This window comes from Fundulus heteroclitus, chromosome 1, assembly GCF_011125445.2.
Source record: "Fundulus heteroclitus isolate FHET01 chromosome 1, MU-UCD_Fhet_4.1, whole genome shotgun sequence".
In the NCBI taxonomy this organism is placed as follows: Eukaryota; Metazoa; Chordata; class Actinopteri; order Cyprinodontiformes; family Fundulidae; genus Fundulus; species Fundulus heteroclitus.
In genome coordinates, this window is record NC_046361.1 from 12192542 (window position 1) to 12213397 (window position 20856).

At 43.8% G+C, this 20856-nt stretch overlaps 1 protein-coding gene across 1 annotated transcript; it reads left to right on the forward strand.

The window, feature by feature from the left end:
* The first annotated feature begins 7067 nt into the window (after positions 1-7067).
* tmem115 (transmembrane protein 115) lies at positions 7068-13325 on the forward strand. The gene is made up of 3 exons (XM_012866783.3): positions 7068-8534; positions 10110-10474; positions 11853-13325. Exons 1-3 carry the CDS (start codon positions 8043-8045, stop codon positions 12142-12144), a joined length of 1149 nt encoding a protein of 382 aa, XP_012722237.2. The 5' UTR covers positions 7068-8042; the 3' UTR covers positions 12145-13325.
* The last annotated feature ends 7531 nt before the right edge of the window (positions 13326-20856 follow it).

Genomic DNA, 20856 nt, shown 5'->3' on the forward strand with positions numbered 1-20856 from the left:
TTATTTATTTTATAAATGTGGCCCATCAGACAGCCAGTCAAAGTGAATACAGACTTTCTTAATATATATCAGGGCAAGATTTACACCGACAAATTCAGATGTTCAAAAAGTGAAAGATGCAACAAAAAGTATAAAACTTTTAATCACGTTTTTTGCTTTTATCTATATTTCATACATTAACAAACATATGGGGACCGTTACCTAGAGACAAACTTTCATTAGGAGTTTTTTACATAACGCCAACAGGCCCACATCCTCATGGTGAAAAGTTCTGGACAAAGAAAACTGATCCAAACATTGTAGGAAACTGCTTTTCTTTTTACGAGGCAAAGATGTAAGACCTGCTTCGGTTCCCTGTCTTTTATTTCTACAAAAATCTGACCACCTTGTTTGTCGCAATCGAACATTGCTTGTTTAGTTCACTGTTAAGCAGTTAAATAAACCTCGTTAAGGCCCTGGAGTACTTTTAAATTTGATGATTGTGGCTCACGGGGCTAAAGGTTTGGACACCCCCTGTCTAAAATGATATAGGGATATGCCTGTAGGCACAAAGTAAAGCAGTGCAGGCTTGCTGCAGCCTGTAGCTGGCTGAAGGAACCTTAGTCCAGTTAGCTTAACAGAAACATCAAGTTTTGCTGTCTGGACATTTTTACCAGCCACAGACAAAATAACAAGAAAGTAATAGCAAGCTTCATGGTTTTTATACTGCCATCACTTTAACATCTTGAGCTGACTAGAAAGCTGTTTTAATGGAGTGATCTTTTTTTTTTTTTTTTTACATCTTAGTTTTAAATATTTGTAACAACACCATCATACCTTGAAACTGTGTTATTTTTACTCAAGGTTGTGCTAATCCATTAGAGGCTCATACCAGCCCATGCCTTGTCTATAGCAGCTACAGCTGACAAAACGATATCCGCAACATCCTCTGTGCTCCTCTGTAAAAGAGACATCAATCTGTGTATGTAGATCCAAAAAACAACAACGAAAAAAAAAAGACTGCTTTCTTTATCGTATTAACCATAAATCATCTCCGGCTTAAAAACGGATTCCGCTTTGATGAACTGTCTTTGTGTGAAACTGTCCATTTTCCCTGAAGCGCTTCAAAAGCTCCTCGCTTCCCTCATGAACATGAAACTCTGAACACATCATCAAAGCGAGACGCGAGCATTTCTTGTTTCTTTCATGGACCCGTTTGTTTGTTGTGAAAGAGTTTACTCGTTTTGCATTTCCTTGGCTCTTCTCATTGGACAAGTTCTGAATTTTACCAAATTTAATTTATTTATGTCTTTGCATATTTATTCATTTGTATTTTTATTTTTTTGTACAGTGTCTTTTTGGTTTCTAATTTTTTTTTTTCTTTTCTTGATCTTGTTTGTAATACTTTTATGGTCCCGTTAGTATTGTTTTCCTGATAGATGCCTCAAACCTGTGTGAGGTTTCTGTTTTTTTCGTTATGGATGAACTGACGGTTAACCAGTCTGACCCCACAGCCAATTACTGGACCAAGCGATTACTGTGTTTGCCGAGCAATATCCAGGATCTTAGAACGAATTGGCTCTCCCTGAATGCCGCAACAGGATACCTTAAGAAAAGCAAGAAAATTGGCTATTTTTCATTTAAAAAAAAAATACTATATTTTTTACATTTGGACATATTTGTTTGGAGATATAAACAATTTAATTTAACATAAATATAAAGTATTGTCTGAATTTAAACTTAAGTCCTGGCTCTAAAACAGGAATAAAAAATCCGCTTGAAAAGACGGCACCGACATCAGTTGCTTTTCATTCCTTTTTCTCGTACTTCATCGCCACATCCCGGTTATTCGTCGTCCCGTGATGCCAAATCAGTTTCCTCCGTGACAAACCTTCTGGCTCATCTGCTCGGCTTCTGCTGTGAAGACTTGACTTGCTCTGTAGTTTTACAGCTTTCTACTTGAATTTCCATATTTATTTATACAAAGCGGTATGGGCGAGCAAGCTGAGCCGAACGTCTGAAATCCAGTTTAGCCGAGAAAGGGTGGGGGGGGGATTCTGCTGACTTTAAGGATGTTCTCTATTCAAAGCCTGTTGAGCAGATGGTCAGTGCTTAATGAGAATGCATCACAGTTTTACATATTTCTGTTTGTTTTATTCAACTTTGTAAATAAAAGAAACTTGCTCTAAATCAAATTTTCCCCCTAATTTCTTTGTATTAGTTAAAGGAACAGATGCAGCGAATGACTGACCATGACCCGTCCACACACACACACTTCCTTGTTTAAAATACAAAGTGAGGGCCGTGCCTTGACTTCCATTCATTTTCAAGTCTTTCTATGACCTTATCCTGCATTTGCTAACCCTAAACCTACCCTTTACTGGTTTATGCCTAACCTAAACCTAATTGACACCTTAGTCCTAACACACCCTAACCCAGAAAAAAAAGTGATTACCAAAAAAGCTGTACAGAAAAGTCCTCACTTTACTAGTAAAATGAGCAAAAAATGTTCTCACTCAGCTTCAAGTACTAGAACACACACAGGCTTTAGCAGTTTACAGATAGATCGATGGCATAAATGGTCATCAATTTTTTCATGCTTTTTCTCATTTTGAAAACCTTAGATTAAGACAAGTGTTAGACAGATGGATAGATTTATCTACACTGATTAGAGATTAGTTAGAAGCGGTTTGGGTTTCTGGAACCAGTGGGGAAACATGGTAAAAAGGTAAATTGTTAAATCTCCTTTCCCCCGTTTATGCCAGAAGCACGGCTGCGCACACTCACACAAACTGACCACAAAAATTGGCAAAATTGGCCAAAGCTTTTTATCTTTGCTGACTGAAACCTCAGCACGATTAACCACAGTCTCTGACAATAACTTTGCAAGTTTATGGTGAGTCATAGTAGTCACAATTTGATTTTAAACAGATTATTTGCTCAAAAGGAACAAACAGGAACATTCACAATAGCCTTACAGCAAACATAAACTAAAATATGCTCTTATTGTCTTCCATCATTAAAAAATGAAAAAATATAAGACATTATCAAGAGGTTTCCAATATATCTTTGTACTTAGAAGATTTTTGTTCTTAATTTTCCTACCATTTCCAGTCTTATATTTATCAGCGCTTTCATTAGGTCCTCCATACATCCAGTTTAACCCATTAGTAACACATTGGTAAAATTGTTGGATAAGAAACCACCAGAGTGAAAAATCCTTTTTTTTTATTACTATTTTGTTTTCTCTTGGTCTGTGCTGTCCTAGTTTATCTGAGTCCCTCGTTTTGTTAAAAACTGGGAAATTCTCTTCTGGAAAACAAGCAGATTTGTGCAAATCAGGGTGAATTTATCGAAAATGTTTCAAGTCTGATTTGGAAAGATCTATTTTATCCTCTCCTGTTTTTACTTTGCAGGTTAGTTTACATAGAAATATGTCTTCAGTGTAATAATATGTCCGGTCAAGCTAATGAGATAACGTAGACAATGGAGTAGACCAGTGAGAGATGTTGAAGGTTATTTACTGTAATTGCTGTACTCCAAGAGCCATCACGTTGCTGTGATTAATAACAAAGGCATCTCAACGCACTAGCATGACCATAAGGAATGAGCATCTGTAAAACCACCGTTACTGTCGCCACATACCTGCATCCGGACGTTAGAAGTAAATCATGCCTGAAAACCAGTCATATGCACTGTTACATCATCAGCCAGAGCAAGAAATAAATCTTGAGTTTGACTTGCAAATGAGTCTGTATGCTTGTGCTCTGTAAGGGTCAGCCCTTACAGAGTTCCTCTGTCCTACTGAGACGAAATGTTGTATGTGGTGAGTCTTTTGTCAATGCGATGTAAGTGCTGCTTGTTTAAAATAAAGGAATGCGCATAGGACGTGTCTGGGTCTTTATAAGAGCGTAAGTTAAGATGGAAGTATGCTGATAAAACAACCTGTTAGGATATACCAAGAAAAGTGGAGCCACAATTTCATTTGGATTCATCTCAGGATCAGTATGTTGGACATATGTGAGATTGGTTTAACTCTTAAAAAACAATTAAAAATGTTACATTTGTAACCATTTTTAAGGTCATATTATCATTTCATTTCTCAAATAATTTATATTGATTCGATTCATTCTATTCAATAATAGAAGTTAAACACAAGACAATATTTGTGACATTTTATTATTGAAGGGAGACAAAAAAAAAACCCTGCGGACCCTCTGGTGGGAAGCATCGCCACGCAGTACACAACCAACAGACCCGAACACGACAGGATAAAAAAAAAAAACAGGTGTCAACATCAACTTTTACATCTTAAATGATACTATTGTCATACTTTCAAATATTGGAGGTATGAAATAAAGAAATGGACTCTGATCTAGGAAGGATGTCCTGCCCCTAGTGGAGGAGTTCAAGTATCTTGGGGTCTTGTTCACGAATGAGGGGAGGATGGAGCGGGAGATCGACAGGCGGATTGGTGCAGCGTCTGCTGTGAAGCGGGCACTGTACCGATCCATTGTGGTGAAGAGAGAGCTGAGCCAAAAGGCCAAGCTCTCGATTTACCGGTCGATCTACGTTCCTACCCTCATCTATGGTCACGAGCTTTGGGTCGTGACCGAAAGAACGAGATCCCGGATACAAGCGGCTGAAATGAGTTTTCTCCGTAGTGTGTCTGGGCTCTCCCTTAGAGATAGGGTGAGGAGCTCAGTCATCCGGGGAGGACTCAGAGTAGAGCCGCTGCTCCTCCACGTCGAGAGGAGCCAGTTGAGGTGGCTCGGGCATCTGGTCAGGATGCCTCCTGGACGCCTCCCTGGAGAGGTGTTCCGGGCACGTCCCACCGGGAGGAGGCCCAGAGGGAGACCCAGGACACGCTGGAGGGACTATGTCTCCCGGCTGGCCTGGGAACACCTTGGGATTCCCCCGGAGGAGCTGGCCCAAGTGGCTGGGGAGAGGGACGTCTGGGCCTCCCTACTGAAGCTGCTACCCCCGCAACCCGACCCCGGATAAGCGGAAGAAGACGGTGGTACACACAATGAAGGTAAATGTTATTTAATTCAGTACTGCTTTGGGGTTTTCTATGCTTTAAATGCCTAATTAGTTGTTTGACTGTATTTAATTGTAAATTTGTGTTGCAAATGTAGCAAGGGATGGCTTCAGGAATTCTTATCAACAATAAGAGGATGTAAATTGTTCTTCTGAGATCTAAATTTATACTCGATCTGCTCTGAGCAGCACTGTTAATCATTTTTTAGATGCTGATATCATAGCCCAGGCAGTGATGCATCCTTTCTGGACATTTAAGATGCCTCAGGGAGCAAACCTATGGGGCTTCTAGTGTTTTCGTTTAAGTAATATTAAATAATCTGGTTTAGATGGACAATGAGACATAAATGAAAAAACAGACATCCAAAAAAGATAAGATTATTTTTTTCCATCTGTACAATTGTGAAACTTTAAGATTTCAAGATATCCTTTAGGTAGAACAAACCTGCCCTGCCAAGAGCTTCTTTACTGGTAATTCCAAAAAAGTTAAAAAACAAAACTGGACTTTTTTTTTGAAGTTTGCAGACGTTTCGCTTCCTATCCAGAAAGCTTTCTCAATTCAAAATGTCTGGAGTAGTGTAGAGTTGCAAGCTTTATAATACTGCCCAACAAAGGCCTTGTAATGGCTTAGATTTACTGGTGTCCCTGAAAGGCTGAGGCAGGATATGTGAGAAACATATACACAAAAAAAGTGAGTGAGGCCAGATAAAAGAAGAGCTTCCAGTCTAAAATATGTTGCAGTTTATTCATAAAGTTTCGTTATTTAACATTTATACTGGGGTGCTGTTGCCTATACCCAATGGCCACAAGGCGTGAGGCGGAGAACAACCTGGACAGGTTGGCCAACCAAAAAGTAAACAAATTCCACAATATTGGTTTATACTGTTATTACAACGTTGTTGTTTTTCACCACCTAACTTTTGTGAATCTTACTTGAGGTAAGATCATGGCTGCTCATAAACCTCAGTGCAAATTGCGTAGTTCATCTCAGTGAAAACACATCTGCTTTGTGACGGCCTCAGACATTGGTTAGTGAACGTTAATGAGCAAACAGCGTCACAGCGGCCCTTTCTTCTCCACGAACTCAGAAGTTGGTAAGACATTTTGGAAAGAAGCCAAATACAGGGTGATCCAGCAGAAAAAAAAAACAACAACCCTTGAACGTACACCAGGAGCTACAATAGGGTTTTTAGATCAAAGCTTATTCACGTGTTAGACTGGCCAAGTCAAAGTCCAGAGTTCAATCCCTCTGAGAATCTGAGGCATGAATGGAAAGCTGGTGTAGAAAGTTAGTCCACCTGATCTGACTGAACTTCTGCAATGTCTTAATGAAGAATGAGCAAAAAGATATGTAAAGCTGGAGTCGAAGAGAAGCCCAAAAGGCTTTCAGCTGTAGCTAAGTAAAGCTAAATGGTGGAGGCTAATAGTGCGCTCCATTTGTCCTCAGTAGACGGAATTTAACTGGACAGCCCTTTAAGTCAGTATTACGAGTTGGAAAGTCGGTGCATCAAGATAGTACCCGACTTCTGCATTTATGATGGCGGCTACTCGCAGCAACATTGCGTAAAACCTCATACTTTGACTGTTTGTAGCAGCTCTCTTTCATCTGTGTAAAATCTATTAGTCATACAGGTGCTGGCTTTCAGTGTTTATTAGATGGGATGTTTCAGCTCTTTATCTGCACAAAATACCGCCTAGAACAGCGTTGTTGTCATTGTTTTTCCCTACTGCCTGACAAGAGGGAAACTGGAAGACAAAAAGGCGGAGATGACGTAATCTGCGACTCGTTAGTTCCGACCTCCGAGGTAAAAGGAACACTAAATACAAATACATGGCACAGTTTTCAAATTTGTTAGTAAAAAAAACGAGCTGGTAACACTATGGATAATTTTTATTGCCACTTTGCAAATATGTTCCCCATTTATTGTGTTTGTCTATGTCATAAAACAACTAGCATCGACTGAGGTCGTAGTGTGACAAAGTTAAACGGCATTACTGAAGTACCGTTCGTGTCGCACTTAAAAACTCGACTACCCAGCGTGCTTTGCGCCAAGGCAGTTACGTGACGTTTCCACATCCATCGCTGTCGCTGATGACGGTGGTAAATGGCAGGGAAGAGAAGTGTCTGGTTAAAAACAACACTATTTCCCCTCCAGCCCAGCGGCTTCCCTTCCTGAAGACACCGACTCAACAGAATGAAGCAATGCGGGCCGGAGGACTCGGCAGGCGGTGAAGTTTACCGGGAGATCCCGGGATTCTGAAACGTGCCTAACGTTGTTGTCTGGGCCTGCTGCTAACGACGGGGGGAATATTCGGGCTGACTCGGCAGGCGAACACCCGGGGGACGAGAAGAGGACCGAGGGACTGGAGCTCCGGGACCACCGGGACTCTCCGACGCCGCCGGGAGAACCCGTCGCCTCCTCACAGTTCGCGACGGACAGAAATCCCCGTAGCCGAGTTGGTAGTTTGACTCCCTGCCAGCCTTAGCGCTGCGGTGTTTGCTAGCTAACTCGGCTAGGAGCCTCAACTGAAAAGTAGACAGCTGGTTGCGTTTGTTGACTCTCGGTTTGACTCCCAAGCACACTTCAGCGAGCTGTCGGAGACTTGTAAGGGGCCGCTGCCTCCGGAGGGAAGGTCGCTGGCTCGCTGGCTACTTGGTCGGGCTGCCCCGGCTAATGTTATCGCACACTTTGGAGCGTATGTGGGAAAGTTTGCTAGCTTGTTGAGCTGTGCAGTCATGGCTCGCCACCAGCCCTGCTGTCTTTGGTACGTTTAGTGTAACGTGAAGCCCCACCCCCGGTGAGAGCGGCCTGAGACGCATAGGCGGCTTTCTCCGCTCTCCCCAGACAGCCGCCGGGTCAAGGCTGCGGTCTGATGCCGTCGGGACTCGCAGCTTTCTCCCGTTCTGCCAGTCACTGTCGCGCCTTCGGCAACATCTAACAGCGGCCACACCGGAAGGGACCGCGTCGTTTTTTGGGACCTCCTTTTGCTGCGGGAAAGCTCCCCGCCCACGCGGACCAAAGATGAATCGCTACCTGCCCGTGGCGCGGCAGCACTTCCTGGCCGCCCTGGCCAGCACCAGCGTGGTGGTGAAAGCCATCAGCGCCGCGGTGGTCCTCCTCTACCTGCTGTCCTGGGCCGTGGACACCCCCTACGCCCTGGGGGTGACCCCCGGCTACCTCTTTCCGCCCAACTTCTGGGTGTGGACTCTGGTGACCCACGGGCTGGTGGAGCAGCACGCGTGGGGCGTGGCGGCCAGCGTGGGGACGGTCATGACCTGCGGGCGCCTCCTGGAGCCCCTGTGGGGGGCTCTGGAGCTGCTGATCTTCTTCGCGGTGGTCAACGTGTCGGCGGGGGTCCTGGCGGGCCTCTCCTACCTCCTCACCTACGTGGCCACCTTTGACCTGGACTTCCTGTTTGCTGTGCGCATCCACGGGGCCGCCGGCTTCTTGGGAGGGGTCCTGGTGGCTCTGAAGCAGACCATGGGGGACACCACGGTTCTCCGAGTTCCACAGGTGAGCCTGGCCGATGTGCCATCAGTGTAATCAGGCAAAGACATTTTTGACCCAATGGGAAAGAAAAAAAACAAAAATCTAAATCGTATAATCTTAATTTCTTGGGGTCCCTGTCAGTCAGTGAGGTCTGATCTCTAAACACCAGCCGGACTTCATCTGTAGACGGCAGCTGAGCAGAAATGCATTAGAGCCGAACCAGAAGTGTAACTCGTTCTTTTTATTATTATTTTTTTTAAAGTTGACAAAATCAGCTCTTAAAAGTTTTATTATCATACTTTAAAAACATCCACCCACCCCCAGTCAGCGGATCCAGGGCCACATTTGCATCCGACGCCTCTTTTTTCCCAATCATTGGCCAAGCTGTGTTTTTCAGGGAGTTGTTTTAGTATCTAAGCGGTCATCAGCGAGCTCGGTCGACTGAAAATGTAAATGAACGGCAGGCCTGGATGTCTAACGAAGCTGAGGAGAGGGTTAGGCGTTCTTAGGTATGTTTACTACTATTGTGTAACTGTTCATAACAAAAGGGGGGAAAGGATAGGATAGATATATTTATTGTCATTTTGTATGCACAAAGTGATTACAGAACGAAATTTCGTTTGCATACAGTTTGAAAAAAGTCACTCTAAAAATCACAGTAGATTGCACTATTTTTTAGGCCCTCCCGTCTGACTTGTTAGTTTTATCCTTTTAAGCCATAATAATAAACTAACAGCTGCTTGAAGGGGATTTTCGCCTGTAGTGACACCAACACCTCCGCCTCCCTGGCCTGCGTCTGGTGGAGCTCCACGGCGGTGCAGATGTAGCTACGCGCTCCTCCGTCAAGAGTTACTCTCCTCTCCTCGGTCCGGAAACATCTCTGAGACGATGTGTGCTCTGATGTGTCTCCGTGCATTCCTGCCGTTTCCGCTTCTTCTTCTGTGGTCGTCGGGTCTCGGCCTTCTTGGCCACGTCTCTAAGCACTGGCGCCTTGTAACTCTGGGCCCGCCAGGTATGTGGCGGTTCTGTAGGAGAACAGAGTTCCTGGTAGCTTCATGTTTGGCTCTTCTCACGTTTCCGCCTGTCAGTTTTCTCTTTTTCTCTCCAACACGTACGTTGCTACCCTGTTGACTCCTGCCTAAAAGCTGCTAAGAGAAATCCTGCGATCCTTCATACTGATATTGCCGCCCTGGTTCGAATGGACCTCTGTCTCTTTGTTAAACTTCGGCATAAGAATAATTTCACGTTTCAAGCGCTCGTCTTGTCGTAACTCCTTTTTTAAGGGCTCGTCTTCTCTGCTCTACGGCGGCCTGTTGCGTCGCGCCGGACAAAACCGTTGGTGCTGGCGAACACGCCGCGGACGAGCGATTAGTCAAATTAGCGAGGGATAAAGAGATGTTTTGTTTCCCGGAGGCTAAACAAAGATGGTGGTTTTACAGGGCAGCCTTTGACCTCTGCATGACCCCAGTACTCCAATGGGAAGGGAGTGATTTATTAATTTTTTCATTGTATACCAGAGTTGACCAAGGCTAGACGTGAACTTTTAGCGGCCCCGCTCCTGCTTCTCTCCGCCAACCGTGTTCCTCCTTTTGCTTCCAGGTGAGGCTGAAGGCGGCCCCCGCTCTGGTGCTCCTCCTGCTGGCCCTGCTGCGGCTGTCCGGGCTGCTGGACAGCTGCGCCCCGCTGGCCGCCTACAGCTACGGCGCGCTGTCCGGCTGGGTGTACCTGCGCTTCTACCAGAGGCACAGCCGGGGCCGCGGCGACATGTCCGACCACTTCGCCTTCGCCAGTTTCTTCCCCGAGGCGGTGCAGCCGGTGGTGGGGCTGCTGGCGGGGCTGGTGCACGCCGCCCTGGTCAAGATAAAGGTGTGCAGGAAGATGGTGAAGAGATACGACGTGGGGGCTCCCTCCTCCATCACCATCAGCCTGCCAGGGACCGACCCGCAGGACGCCGAGAGACGGAGGTGGGTCGAAGCCACAGTTTTTAGCCAACTGCAATGTGCTACACAATGTAGGTTAGTGTTTAGAGGGTTTTTTCTTTTTTTAGCCATTGATATTCTGAAATGAATCAGGAATGTTAAATGGCTAACAGAGAAGCACAGTGTCTATTTAGAATTATTCTCATTATTAGTCCCATTTATGCTTCTTATCATGCACTGCAAAAACGGATCTAAAAACAAGTAAAATGTTCTTAAAGTTAGTCTATTTGTCCTTGATTTGAGCAGGTAAATAAGATTATCTGCCGATGGAATGAGTATCTTTACCCCTAAAATAAGATAATTAGACATCCTGCACTTGAAATAAGATCATGGAGATGAATTGTTCCTATTTTAAGTGGGAAAAATCTTATTCCATTGGCAAATAGACTTATTTACCTGCTCAAATCAAGGACAAATACACTAATTTCAAGAAAGTTTTACCTATTTTTAGTTCTGTTTTTGCAGTGTGGAGTTTATGGTGTAAAAAGGTGTCTGAGCCACAGATGTATAAAGGAAGCTTTTATTGTTGTGCTTTCTGCCACTTTTGATTTATTTTCTGGCTTTGTTTTGGGTTTGCTTAGTTTAACATTGATTGTGACTTAAATAAATAAATGTGCATTATGCTGTAATAGGACTGTAATAGTCCTTCATTTTTGCCTGGATGTTTTAGACGTAATTTCTGTAGTGTCTTTATAAATGAGTTTTTTTTATGCAAGAGCTTGCTGAAGTTGTTCTAGGAAAGGAATGAAGAGACACTGAAGAAAAGCTGGAACATGTTTCTGGTGTGAAGGAACATACAAAAGTATTCATGCCCCTTGAATCTCTTTTTTTAACATTTAGGATTGAGGAATTATTAAGAGGTAGGAGGGAGAATGCTTTTCAAAACTTCAACATTTAGGAAAGTGTTTCTTCCATCGCTCCGTCTTAGTTTTTAAGTCATGCCACCGATCCCCAAATGGATCCGGACTTTGACTGAGCCGTTATGTTCTAACAAAGCGTTTTGTTGTTTTTTTTTCATCTGAACCGATCCATTGCAGCTCTGGTTGTATGTTTAGGCGCTCCTGGAAGGTCAGAGCTGCTTCTCTGATTAATGCTGTCCTCGCTATCCTAATATCGATGCTTGTAGTATCGCAATCGCAAAGGACCGCTTGGATGCGATATTTTGTAGGTTGTCGTATCTCAGGTTATATTTTTTCCAATAGACAGTGTTAATTAGTAGAAAGTATTATTTTTCCCTCTATTTTCGTGAAGGTAAGACCTGGACACGCGTCTTTCAGGTAGAATAAGGGATATGAAGATTTGCTCCTGGTGTGTAAACGTGGGTTTTCCACCCGTTTTGTCTTTTGTGACTCCTTCCATGCAGGCAACTGGCCCTGAAAGCCCTGAACGAACGTCTAAAGCGAGTGGAGGACCAGTCGGCCTGGCCCAGCATGGACGACGAGGAAGACGACGAGGACGACGAGGTCCGGACCGACACCCAGCCGCTCCTCTCCGGCGGCCGCGACGCCTCGTCGTCCGCACCGAGGACCTCCGGGGGGGCCGCCGGCGCCTCCGGCTCCCCGTCGTCGCAGAGCGGTGGGTCCGCATCTTCAGGCGGCGTGCAACACTCCGAGTCCAGCATCATCACCTTTGAGGACGCAAGCTCTAGATCATAGCAAGAGGAACCCTGGGGAGCGGAGATGGACTCTGTGGTTGGTGTCACTGACGGCTATACTAGCTATACGTTCAGTAGCCATGATTAGATGTCGATGTTTCACTCTATACACAACATCTGTGATGAGTTGCGCTCTCACAGACACTCTGTCTACAGACTGTAAAGTGCTTTCAGTTCAGACATGTCGGTCGCAAACGCTCAGCGCAGCTGGACAAGCTACGACCCCAGTTCCTGTCCTCCTCCCCACGTAAAATAAAAAATCTGCTTGCTAGGGCCGAACCTCGACTTGCAGAACTCCGATCGACGCTTCATGTGTTTCGCCTTCTTTCCGAAATAACTAAATCGCAGCTCAAATCTCTTTTTTTTCCCCCACCCCCTAGTCTTTTAAGAACAGGCTTGTCTGTTGTTCTGCCCGCTGCGAGCTAACGGTTGATGTCCAGAGACGCACGCGGGGAGCTTTTGATGCTTTCCAGTGACACTAGCTGGTGGTTCCAGATGTGTCACCAGATGTGTACCACAAAGTGCGTACGGCATCTAGGTGGCACCGCCCTGCTGAACCCGGAGCGAGGAAGCTGCAGTGGAACGGAGACGCCAAAGCGCAGAGACTCGCTCCATGGGAACTCTCCAGAAACGTTTTCTTCGCCACAGGAAGTCTCCGTGGAGCCGCAGAGAGAGAGAAGTGAAGAATCCGCTTGTTTTTATTTTTCACTGCTTTGCTCCAACAGTAGAAAATGTTTTTGTTTTTTCTTCGTATTCTGACTCTGGTGATCTCTAAAGGAAATTCAAATGTAGGTTTCTTTTTTGTTGTTGCTATTGAAAGAAGGCGACTTGTTGCGCCCGTCACTCACTCACTCCTCTGCAGAGCGTTGTCGTTTTTAAGAGTTTTCAGTTTGAAATGTTCCGGCTAACTCTGGGCTTAATGCTTTGCCTCGGTCTGCATCTGGAGCTGTCCTGCAGACTTGGGACGTGTAAAATGAGCAGGCGGGCCAGATCTGTGAACGTGGCGGCCATTTTCATATTCACTGATGCGTCAACAGGCGGTGATGTGCAAGAAAAGTGTAGAAAACAACCTTTTTGGGGAGGGGGTTAACAGGTAAAGGTTTGCGATTTCTTGATTTCAGTTTGATTGTTGGGACTTTTTTTCTTTCAGGTTTTGGACATTAAACCCACAAGTTCACTCACGCTCCTGCTTTGATCTTTATTCCGTCTGTCAGAAAATTCCCCCCCCCGGTGTGACATTTTTCACTCCCTAACACCGAAACGTAAGGCGATTTAACGATTTTCCAACACGACGGACATCTAGATAGGTTGATCAATATCAACATGAAGTCTGCGCAGACCTAAAGGTCAACAGGTTGAGAAGTCATTGCCTGAGATGTCACATTTTATTATGGCAACAATCGATTCCTGAGGCCCCGTGCTCCACTCGTCCGTTCTGATTAAAGTCATTAGCAGCCAGTAAAGTATTGGAAGTGATCGCTGGGATGTCAGATGTGTTTCTTATTGGGGTTTTTTTTTTTGGGAAGTTTGGGCACCTTAGCTGAGAAGATAAATTTGTTTTTAAAACGGCACCATCAGTGGCCGACACTTCTGGTTCCTATTTGATATTCACAACTTCAAACTTGTGTTTTAACTATTAGGATCATTGGTGGCCTGAAAGTTGCAGGAAAGCAGGAAAAACTTCAGACGGGCATCAAATCTGTGGAAAGAACCTCCCGTTGTAGGACCAGACTATTTAAACAGATGTTTAACTTGAGTATATTATTATTATTATTATTATTATTAGATGGTTATCAGCCCAGTGTTGTTTCACCAGGACAAAGGTAACCTGAATAAATATAAAAAGTTTTTTTTTTTTTTTTTTTTTTTTTTTTTTAAGGATTTTATTTAAGGAAAACTGTCCAGTTGAAGTTCAGCAGACAAACCCAGGCTTGCTTTAGTTGAATTTATTGATTTATTTGACAGGGACAATGTGGGTTAATTAACGCTGCTGTAAACACAGCAGAATTAGCCAGTGGGCTATTTTTCTTCTTCTGTTCTGTTCCCCTGTTTACAGATGTAAAATTTGTCTCACTTAAAACAGACTTACGTATGGAAATTCTGTCGCTGCCAGAACCGTAAAACGGTAAAATCATTTAAATAGGAGCCTGTCTGGCAACATGAAATAGGCTAAAAGATCTGAAAAAGCAGCACATCGGGTCTGAGGTCCCAGGCTTGCAGCCATTTCTAAGACTTTGGGAGTCCAGGGAACCGAAGCCGGTGCCTACAATAGCAGAGAACATGAAACCATGATGAAACCTTCCCAGGAGGGTTTGGACTTCAGAATGACTCACAGAGCCTGACGGCCCATCCAGGAGCTCACAAAGGAAACCACAACCTCTAGATTGCCAACGTGATACACAAAGATCGTTCTCATGTTTGCTGATGAAAAAGCAAAACTTCACCACAGTCGAACATCTGGGCTGCGATGATCCAGAGGTGCTTTGCCGCTTCAGGACTTGGTCCACTTTCCGTAGTTAATGTTACCATGAATCCCGATCTCTACCAAAAAAATCCTGAAGCAGAGTGTCTGGTTGCCAGATTCTGACTTCAAGTGCACCCAGGTATACCTGGAAACAACTCATAAAAACCAGGACTAAAGGTTTTACAGTGGCCCAATCTTAAAATGCTCATTCATGCTATAAAATAAACCTCCAACGTAGCTGAATTAACACAACTCTGCAAAGAAGAGTGGACCAGAACTCCTCTGTTGCCAGTCATCCCCCGACGCCAAGGATGGCACAACCTTATGTTCAGGGAGCATTTACCTTTTCAAATAGAGCCGCCTTGGGTTGGGTAGCTTTTGTTTTCCTCCCTAATAAATTAAGTCCTTTAAAAATTGCTTTTCATGTTTACTCTGGTTGTCTTTGAAATTCAAATTTGACGATCTGAAACATCCAAGGGTGACAAAAAAAAGTGTAAAATGGTAGAAATTCGCACTGGGTGAAGTACTTTTACAGCGCCGTATGAAGCTGTAATAATTTTAGGCTTAGTGGTAGAGATTGTGCAAAAAACCAAACTTTTTATCAACTTTGATCCAACATGCTGAATGGATGTAGATGGTTGTAACACCCGATGCCCTGTTGTTGCTTTATAGATGAACTGAGCTGCAGTTGGATCCATGTGTTCATCAGTCAAGATTAAATCTTTTGCATAAATATCAAAAGCCGTACATGCCCGCATCCCTAAACTGCACCGAGTTATTGGATGAACTATACCTTTTACGAGCAAATGAAGAAGAAAAACATTGTCACACTGTTAGATTTATCTGTCAGCTCACTTCTCCTTGAGTTGTGTACTCGGTGAATAACTGAGGATAGTTTTTCTTATACTGAGGCCTCCAACCCTGTTCGGTTTCAGATTGACTGAGAAGACAAAAAAAAAAACATCTAGGCAAACATTTCCTCGGCTATTTGATGCATTAACACAAAGGAAAAGAGAAACTGATCATTGGATTGCTTCACATATTGCTTTAGATGAACTATGGTGGTGAGGACAGTACCTTCTGGTCTTAAAAAATATTTTCTAGAGGCATAAATTGTTTGTTTTTAAATCTTCACGCCACCATTCAAGGACGTTTTCTTTTTTTTCTGGGTTAAAACTTTGCAAATGATACCAGCCTTGATGACTAGCTTGTGGAAGCTGTTGTCTTTCCCCAAAGATTGTCGGACAGTTTTTTTTGTCATGTTCTTTTGCCACATAGTTCGGACAGGTTTTGATTTTCCTTTTCGATCTCTGTGTTCTCCAACAGAAATCTGCTGCCTCTAACGACGGCCGCCCTTTCTCTCTGCGCTTTGGCAGTTTCAAACACTTTTTTTTTTGTGTGTTTCTGTTTTATGAACACATGGTTTCAAACTGAAATAAAGTATGATTGTAAGGAGTCGTGACTGTGTCATATTTGTTGTCTATTCTGGGTCCCTGAGCAAGACCCTTAACCCTCAATTGCTCCCCAAGGGGATGGGTTAAGATGCAGAAGTGAATTTCTCCATTGTGAGATCAATAAAGTTCAATTAATATTATTATTATTATTATTATTGTTCTATTCTACATGGGTCCATGTGGATTTCTCATTACCACTCTTCAAATGCCAGATGGGTGGAGAGCACAACTGCTACACATCCTGTCGCGAGAGTCTCCCACCTGCGTTGTGCATCTCTGCAGCTCCTCCAGAGTTGCTTTAGGCTCCTTAGGTTGCTTCTTTGACCAACACCCTCCAGCAGTTTCTTGGTATGTTTGCAGCTGCTTTATACTAACCTGACGCCGCCAGATAGATTTGCTTCGCATATCCATCTGGAAACCTTCCGTTGAAGTAATTTTGGGAAGGGGCGAAAATACTGGTTAGCTGATTGGCCTATGTTGGTGATAGACGGGCCGAATAAACCAATCAGATCAACGAAGCATATGACGTACTCGTCAACATGCTTCGTCGTCGCTCTGTTACGAGCGACGACGTAAACACAACCACAAGCCAAGCTACTCTTGCTGCTGCAGGTAAAGGCTCGTTAGCTCAGCAAAGAAATACTCTGTAATTCTGATAAAACTTGCTCGATAGCCACGCTAACGCTAGTTTCATCGGCTGAAGCCGCCATGTTGTTTAGACTGAATTGACGCGCTTCCCGTTGCGTCACACCTCAACCCGCCTCAAAGCCAACGCTGATTGGACGTTCGTTTGGTGAACGGCTCCAAATTTTCTTTAACGGAAAGTAGCCAGACTGATCTGCGAGTGAAACCTTGAAAGCTCGCGAGATCAGGATGGTCTCACGAGGCTAGCTTTATAGTCCTTCCAGCTTGAAAAGAACTCAAGTCGATGTCGAGTCCTTAGCAGTTTTTATTTTTTATAACAGCTTTGTTTTACACTTCTTTATCCCAGGCCTGTCCGCTACATTCCATCGTCTTCAGAATTGCTTTGCATTCATCGATGCTTTGCAACAAATGTAATGGGTCTTCACAGAACAGCTGAATTACTGTTTGAAAATGAATTGGAGTAAACGGTGATCAATACAAATGCCCCCACGATGAGGGATGATCACTCTTTATGTTAGCCATTTACTTTAATAGCTTCTTGAGCTTCACATGTTCTCTTCTTATACCGCCTGCTCCTGCTGGTATGATGTCCAGTTGGTCAGCAATCTTCTGTTTGTAAGTAAAGTTTATTTATATAGCACCTTTCTCAGACAGGAGTCACAAAGTGCTTTACAGTACAGGGCATAAAGTACAACACATACAGACAAGATGCAGTCATAGCCGCCCTTGGGGAAGTGAGTCTAAAATGCTTGCTTAAAAAAAATAATGTTTTTAGTTCTTTTTTTAAATCATCCACAGAGTTCACCAAGTGCAGGTAAAGTGGTGGTTTCCACAGTCTGGGTGCGACAGCTTGGAAGGACCCGTCTCCGCTCTTCTTAAACGGGTTCGAGGGTCCATTAGCAGGTTCTGTTCAGAAGATCTCTGACTGCGAGCTGAAGGGTAAGGCTGAGTGAAGTCACAGATATAAGAGGGAGCCTGTCCATGCTGGGCTCTAAAGGTTAGTACCAAAATGTTAAGATGTATGCGATACACAACAGGAAGCCAGTGTAGAGCTTATGTGAGCTCTTCTGCTTGTGCGTGTCAAAAATCCTTGCCTGCAGAATTTTGCACTAGCTGCAATCGAGCCAGGGCTTTTTTGTTCAGACGAGTGAACGGGCTGTAGCAATCGTCCAGATGTGAAGACACAAACGCATGGATCAGCATCTCAAGGTCGTTTTTTTTAAACAGAATTTCTGAGTTTTGGATGCTACGCAGTTGTAAGAAAGATTTTTAACAGTGGTTTTGTGAGATGCTCCAGGGACATTGCCTCACGAAATACAACTCCTAGGTTCCTCAAACTGTTTTGTCTCCCTAAGTCCTCTCAGTGCTGCTTAATGGCAGGAATAGCTTTGTCTGGGGCAATAATCAGCATCTCAGTTTTTTCTGAGTTTAGTTGTAGACTATTGTCTCTTAGCCACTGCTTATTTGCGACAAACATTCAAACAAGGGATTACTTTAACATAACGTGCATTTGAAAAAAGTTCAAATCCAAAATAAGAGTAATGATCAAGATTTATGATTGCGCTGATCTTCGCTGTGAAGAAAAAGGCCTTTGGCACAGCAGAGTTGGGGCAGGACTGCAGCAGCAGAAAGATGCCGCTGAATCACTCCAGCGCGTCTTAGCAAGGTGCCGTTCGCTTTGACAGGACCGAGATCTTGAGGAACGTCTAGCTCTGGGCTTAACAGGCTTACCTGTTTGCGGACGACATTCAGCTCCACTGCTCCTTCACGACATCTGAGGCCCACAAACTGAACTCTCTAATATTATAAAGGAATATGAGCATCAGGGTTAAAGTGTTGCTTCAATGGGATTTGGGCCGTGGACATTTGGAGTTGTGTTGAGATTTTTGCATCTCTGTTCTAATGTCCTGATGCATTGCAATAACCCAGATGGGGGGGGGGGGGGGGGGGTGGGGTGGTTGAGCAGGTCCTCTGGACGGGTTCTTTATTAAAATGTTTTGTGTCTTCTCCAAGACACTTCTGTAATCTGAGGAGTTTCTGGTAAACTCGGCCTCATAAGCATGCCTTTGCATAGTGGAGCAACAAGTTTAACTGCGCCGATTAAAACTGGTTACTCACATGCAAAAGAGGACCATCAGCCTACCAACCAAGTGTTAGTACCCTGATGGCCACTTATTGTTGCCAGAGGGCTTAGTCATGCCCGCAATAACAGCATTGTAAGTGGCGGACAATTGGACCCGGAGGCCTCCACACTTGTTTAATGACGGGAGTTTCTCTTCACCAATATGGTTCCCTTTGCTCCCCTTTCCGACCACTGTTCCTCTCTGTCCAGGATGAGAGAATTTTTATCCCTAAAAGAGTGACCGCTGGCCTGATGATGTTGCTCTTCTCTGCTGGACCATCCTTTTGGCCGGTGGCTGCTTGGTTCCCCCGGGGTATAACTGGTCGCAGTCCTCCTGGCCTCCTGGATCTTTAGGGTGAATCAGTCTTCACCCTAATGTGTTTTGGGATGTCATATTCAGAAAAGAAACCTCTCCGTTTCCCTGAAACATTCCTGCAACATACATACCGACTACTGGTCTGGGTCTGGATTTGGGGTACTCCTCTTCTGCGACGGCCGGTTGGTGTCCTGTTGTGGTTTCTCGTTTACTTTGAGGAGAGCTGGGATAACCACGCCGCTCTGGGGCCTGTCTGGTGTGTTATTTCTCCTTCTCTCTGGTTCCCGAGTTTGTTGGGACGTTGTCTGCTCTGATATACAGAGTCCAGATGACTCCTATGTTGTACTCCAGTGAGCGATGCAAGTCAAACAGCAGGTACTGGTCTGTGTGCGTGGTTTGCGGTAAACGTCCGCTTCTAACCGTCCTCCATCCAAGACTGAGACTTCCCAACTCAGGAAAGTCAACCTGCCATTTTTTTAATATCCTCTCCTGTGAACGTTATATATCTGTATGTTGCGGGAGTTTCAGAGTAACGTTTGTTCTCTAAATATGACGTGCCAGTGGCATCCCACTACTCAGCCCTCTGGGAACAATAAGCGGCCAACTGAGTACTAACGATCGGTTGTTGGGCAGATGGTCCTCTCTTGCATGTGGGGAACCAGTTCTGACTGTGACTGTTAAACTTGTTGATCCACTATGCGAAGGTAGGTACTGCTTATAAGAGTTTACCTGTAACTTCTCAGACTAAAGAGCTTTTGGTGCATTACCAAAACGTTTCAATGAAGGAGAAGCCGTGCAGAGGATCTGCTCAACTTTTTTTGATGACTTCCAATGGTTTGTAGCATTTGAATGATCTGCCATAATTATTTCCCTTTGCAAGACGTTATACTGAGCACTGGATAATTGATAAAACTGCTTTGTACAATTAAAACATGTTGTTAGGAAGGTTTTCAACAATAGATGCTGATAATGTTGACACAATCTGAGATGTTGACTTTGCTTTTCCGTGTTTTACTTTCTTTAATGCTATTACTACTTTTATATACCATTTTGCTTATTGTTTTATGATGGATCATTTGTATTTTATGATTGTGTATAGTACTTTGGTCCTGTGGCTGTTTAAAGTGCTTTACAAATAAAATTGGTATGGTATAATGCAGATCTGCATGTAATTTATATAATTAATTACGTTTTTCTGCTGCATTTGGACCAACATATGCAGTGTTTAAAATACAACTTGTTTTTATACGTGTTTACTTGTATGAATTGGTTTGTGATCATGGTTGTGACATAGTGAGGAAAAAGACAAGAAAATAAATGAAAAACAATAGACAGAAATATCCCAACATTTTTTCCCCTGCAAAATACAAATAGTTAAAATAAATATTGTCAGTTCCAAATTTTAAAGATTTTTTTTTCCCAATTAAACATTGCAAACAAACCATCAGAAACAGAGGGATGATTTTACAGTATTAACCCATTTTCTTTCATATTTATTACCCTAAACAGCCGCTAGGTGGGGCAAGAAACTCACTGTGTGATTCATGCAGGCGATGGAGATTCATTAACTAGGTTTAAACCTGTTTGGCTTTGTGTAAACAGCGTTCATTTTGTTTTAAAAATAGTATGGTGCCAATAAAAAAAAACGCCTGCTTGTTGCTAGATGCTAAAATGAGCAAACAAACAGAGAGTTTTTATTGACTTTGAGTCCT

What these genes read in the sequence shown, in the direction of transcription:
- tmem115 (XM_012866783.3), top strand. Translation starts at nt 8,043, where the DNA reads ATGAATCGCTACCTGCCCGTGGCGCGGCAGCACTTCCTGGCCGCCCTG. An exon ending in CGGTTCTCCGAGTTCCACAG is followed by an intron (nt 8,535 to 10,109) that starts GTGAGCCTGGCC and finishes TTTTGCTTCCAG; the next exon opens with GTGAGGCTGAAGGCGGCCCC. An exon ending in CAGGACGCCGAGAGACGGAG is followed by an intron (nt 10,475 to 11,852) that starts GTGGGTCGAAGC and finishes CCTTCCATGCAG; the next exon opens with GCAACTGGCCCTGAAAGCCC.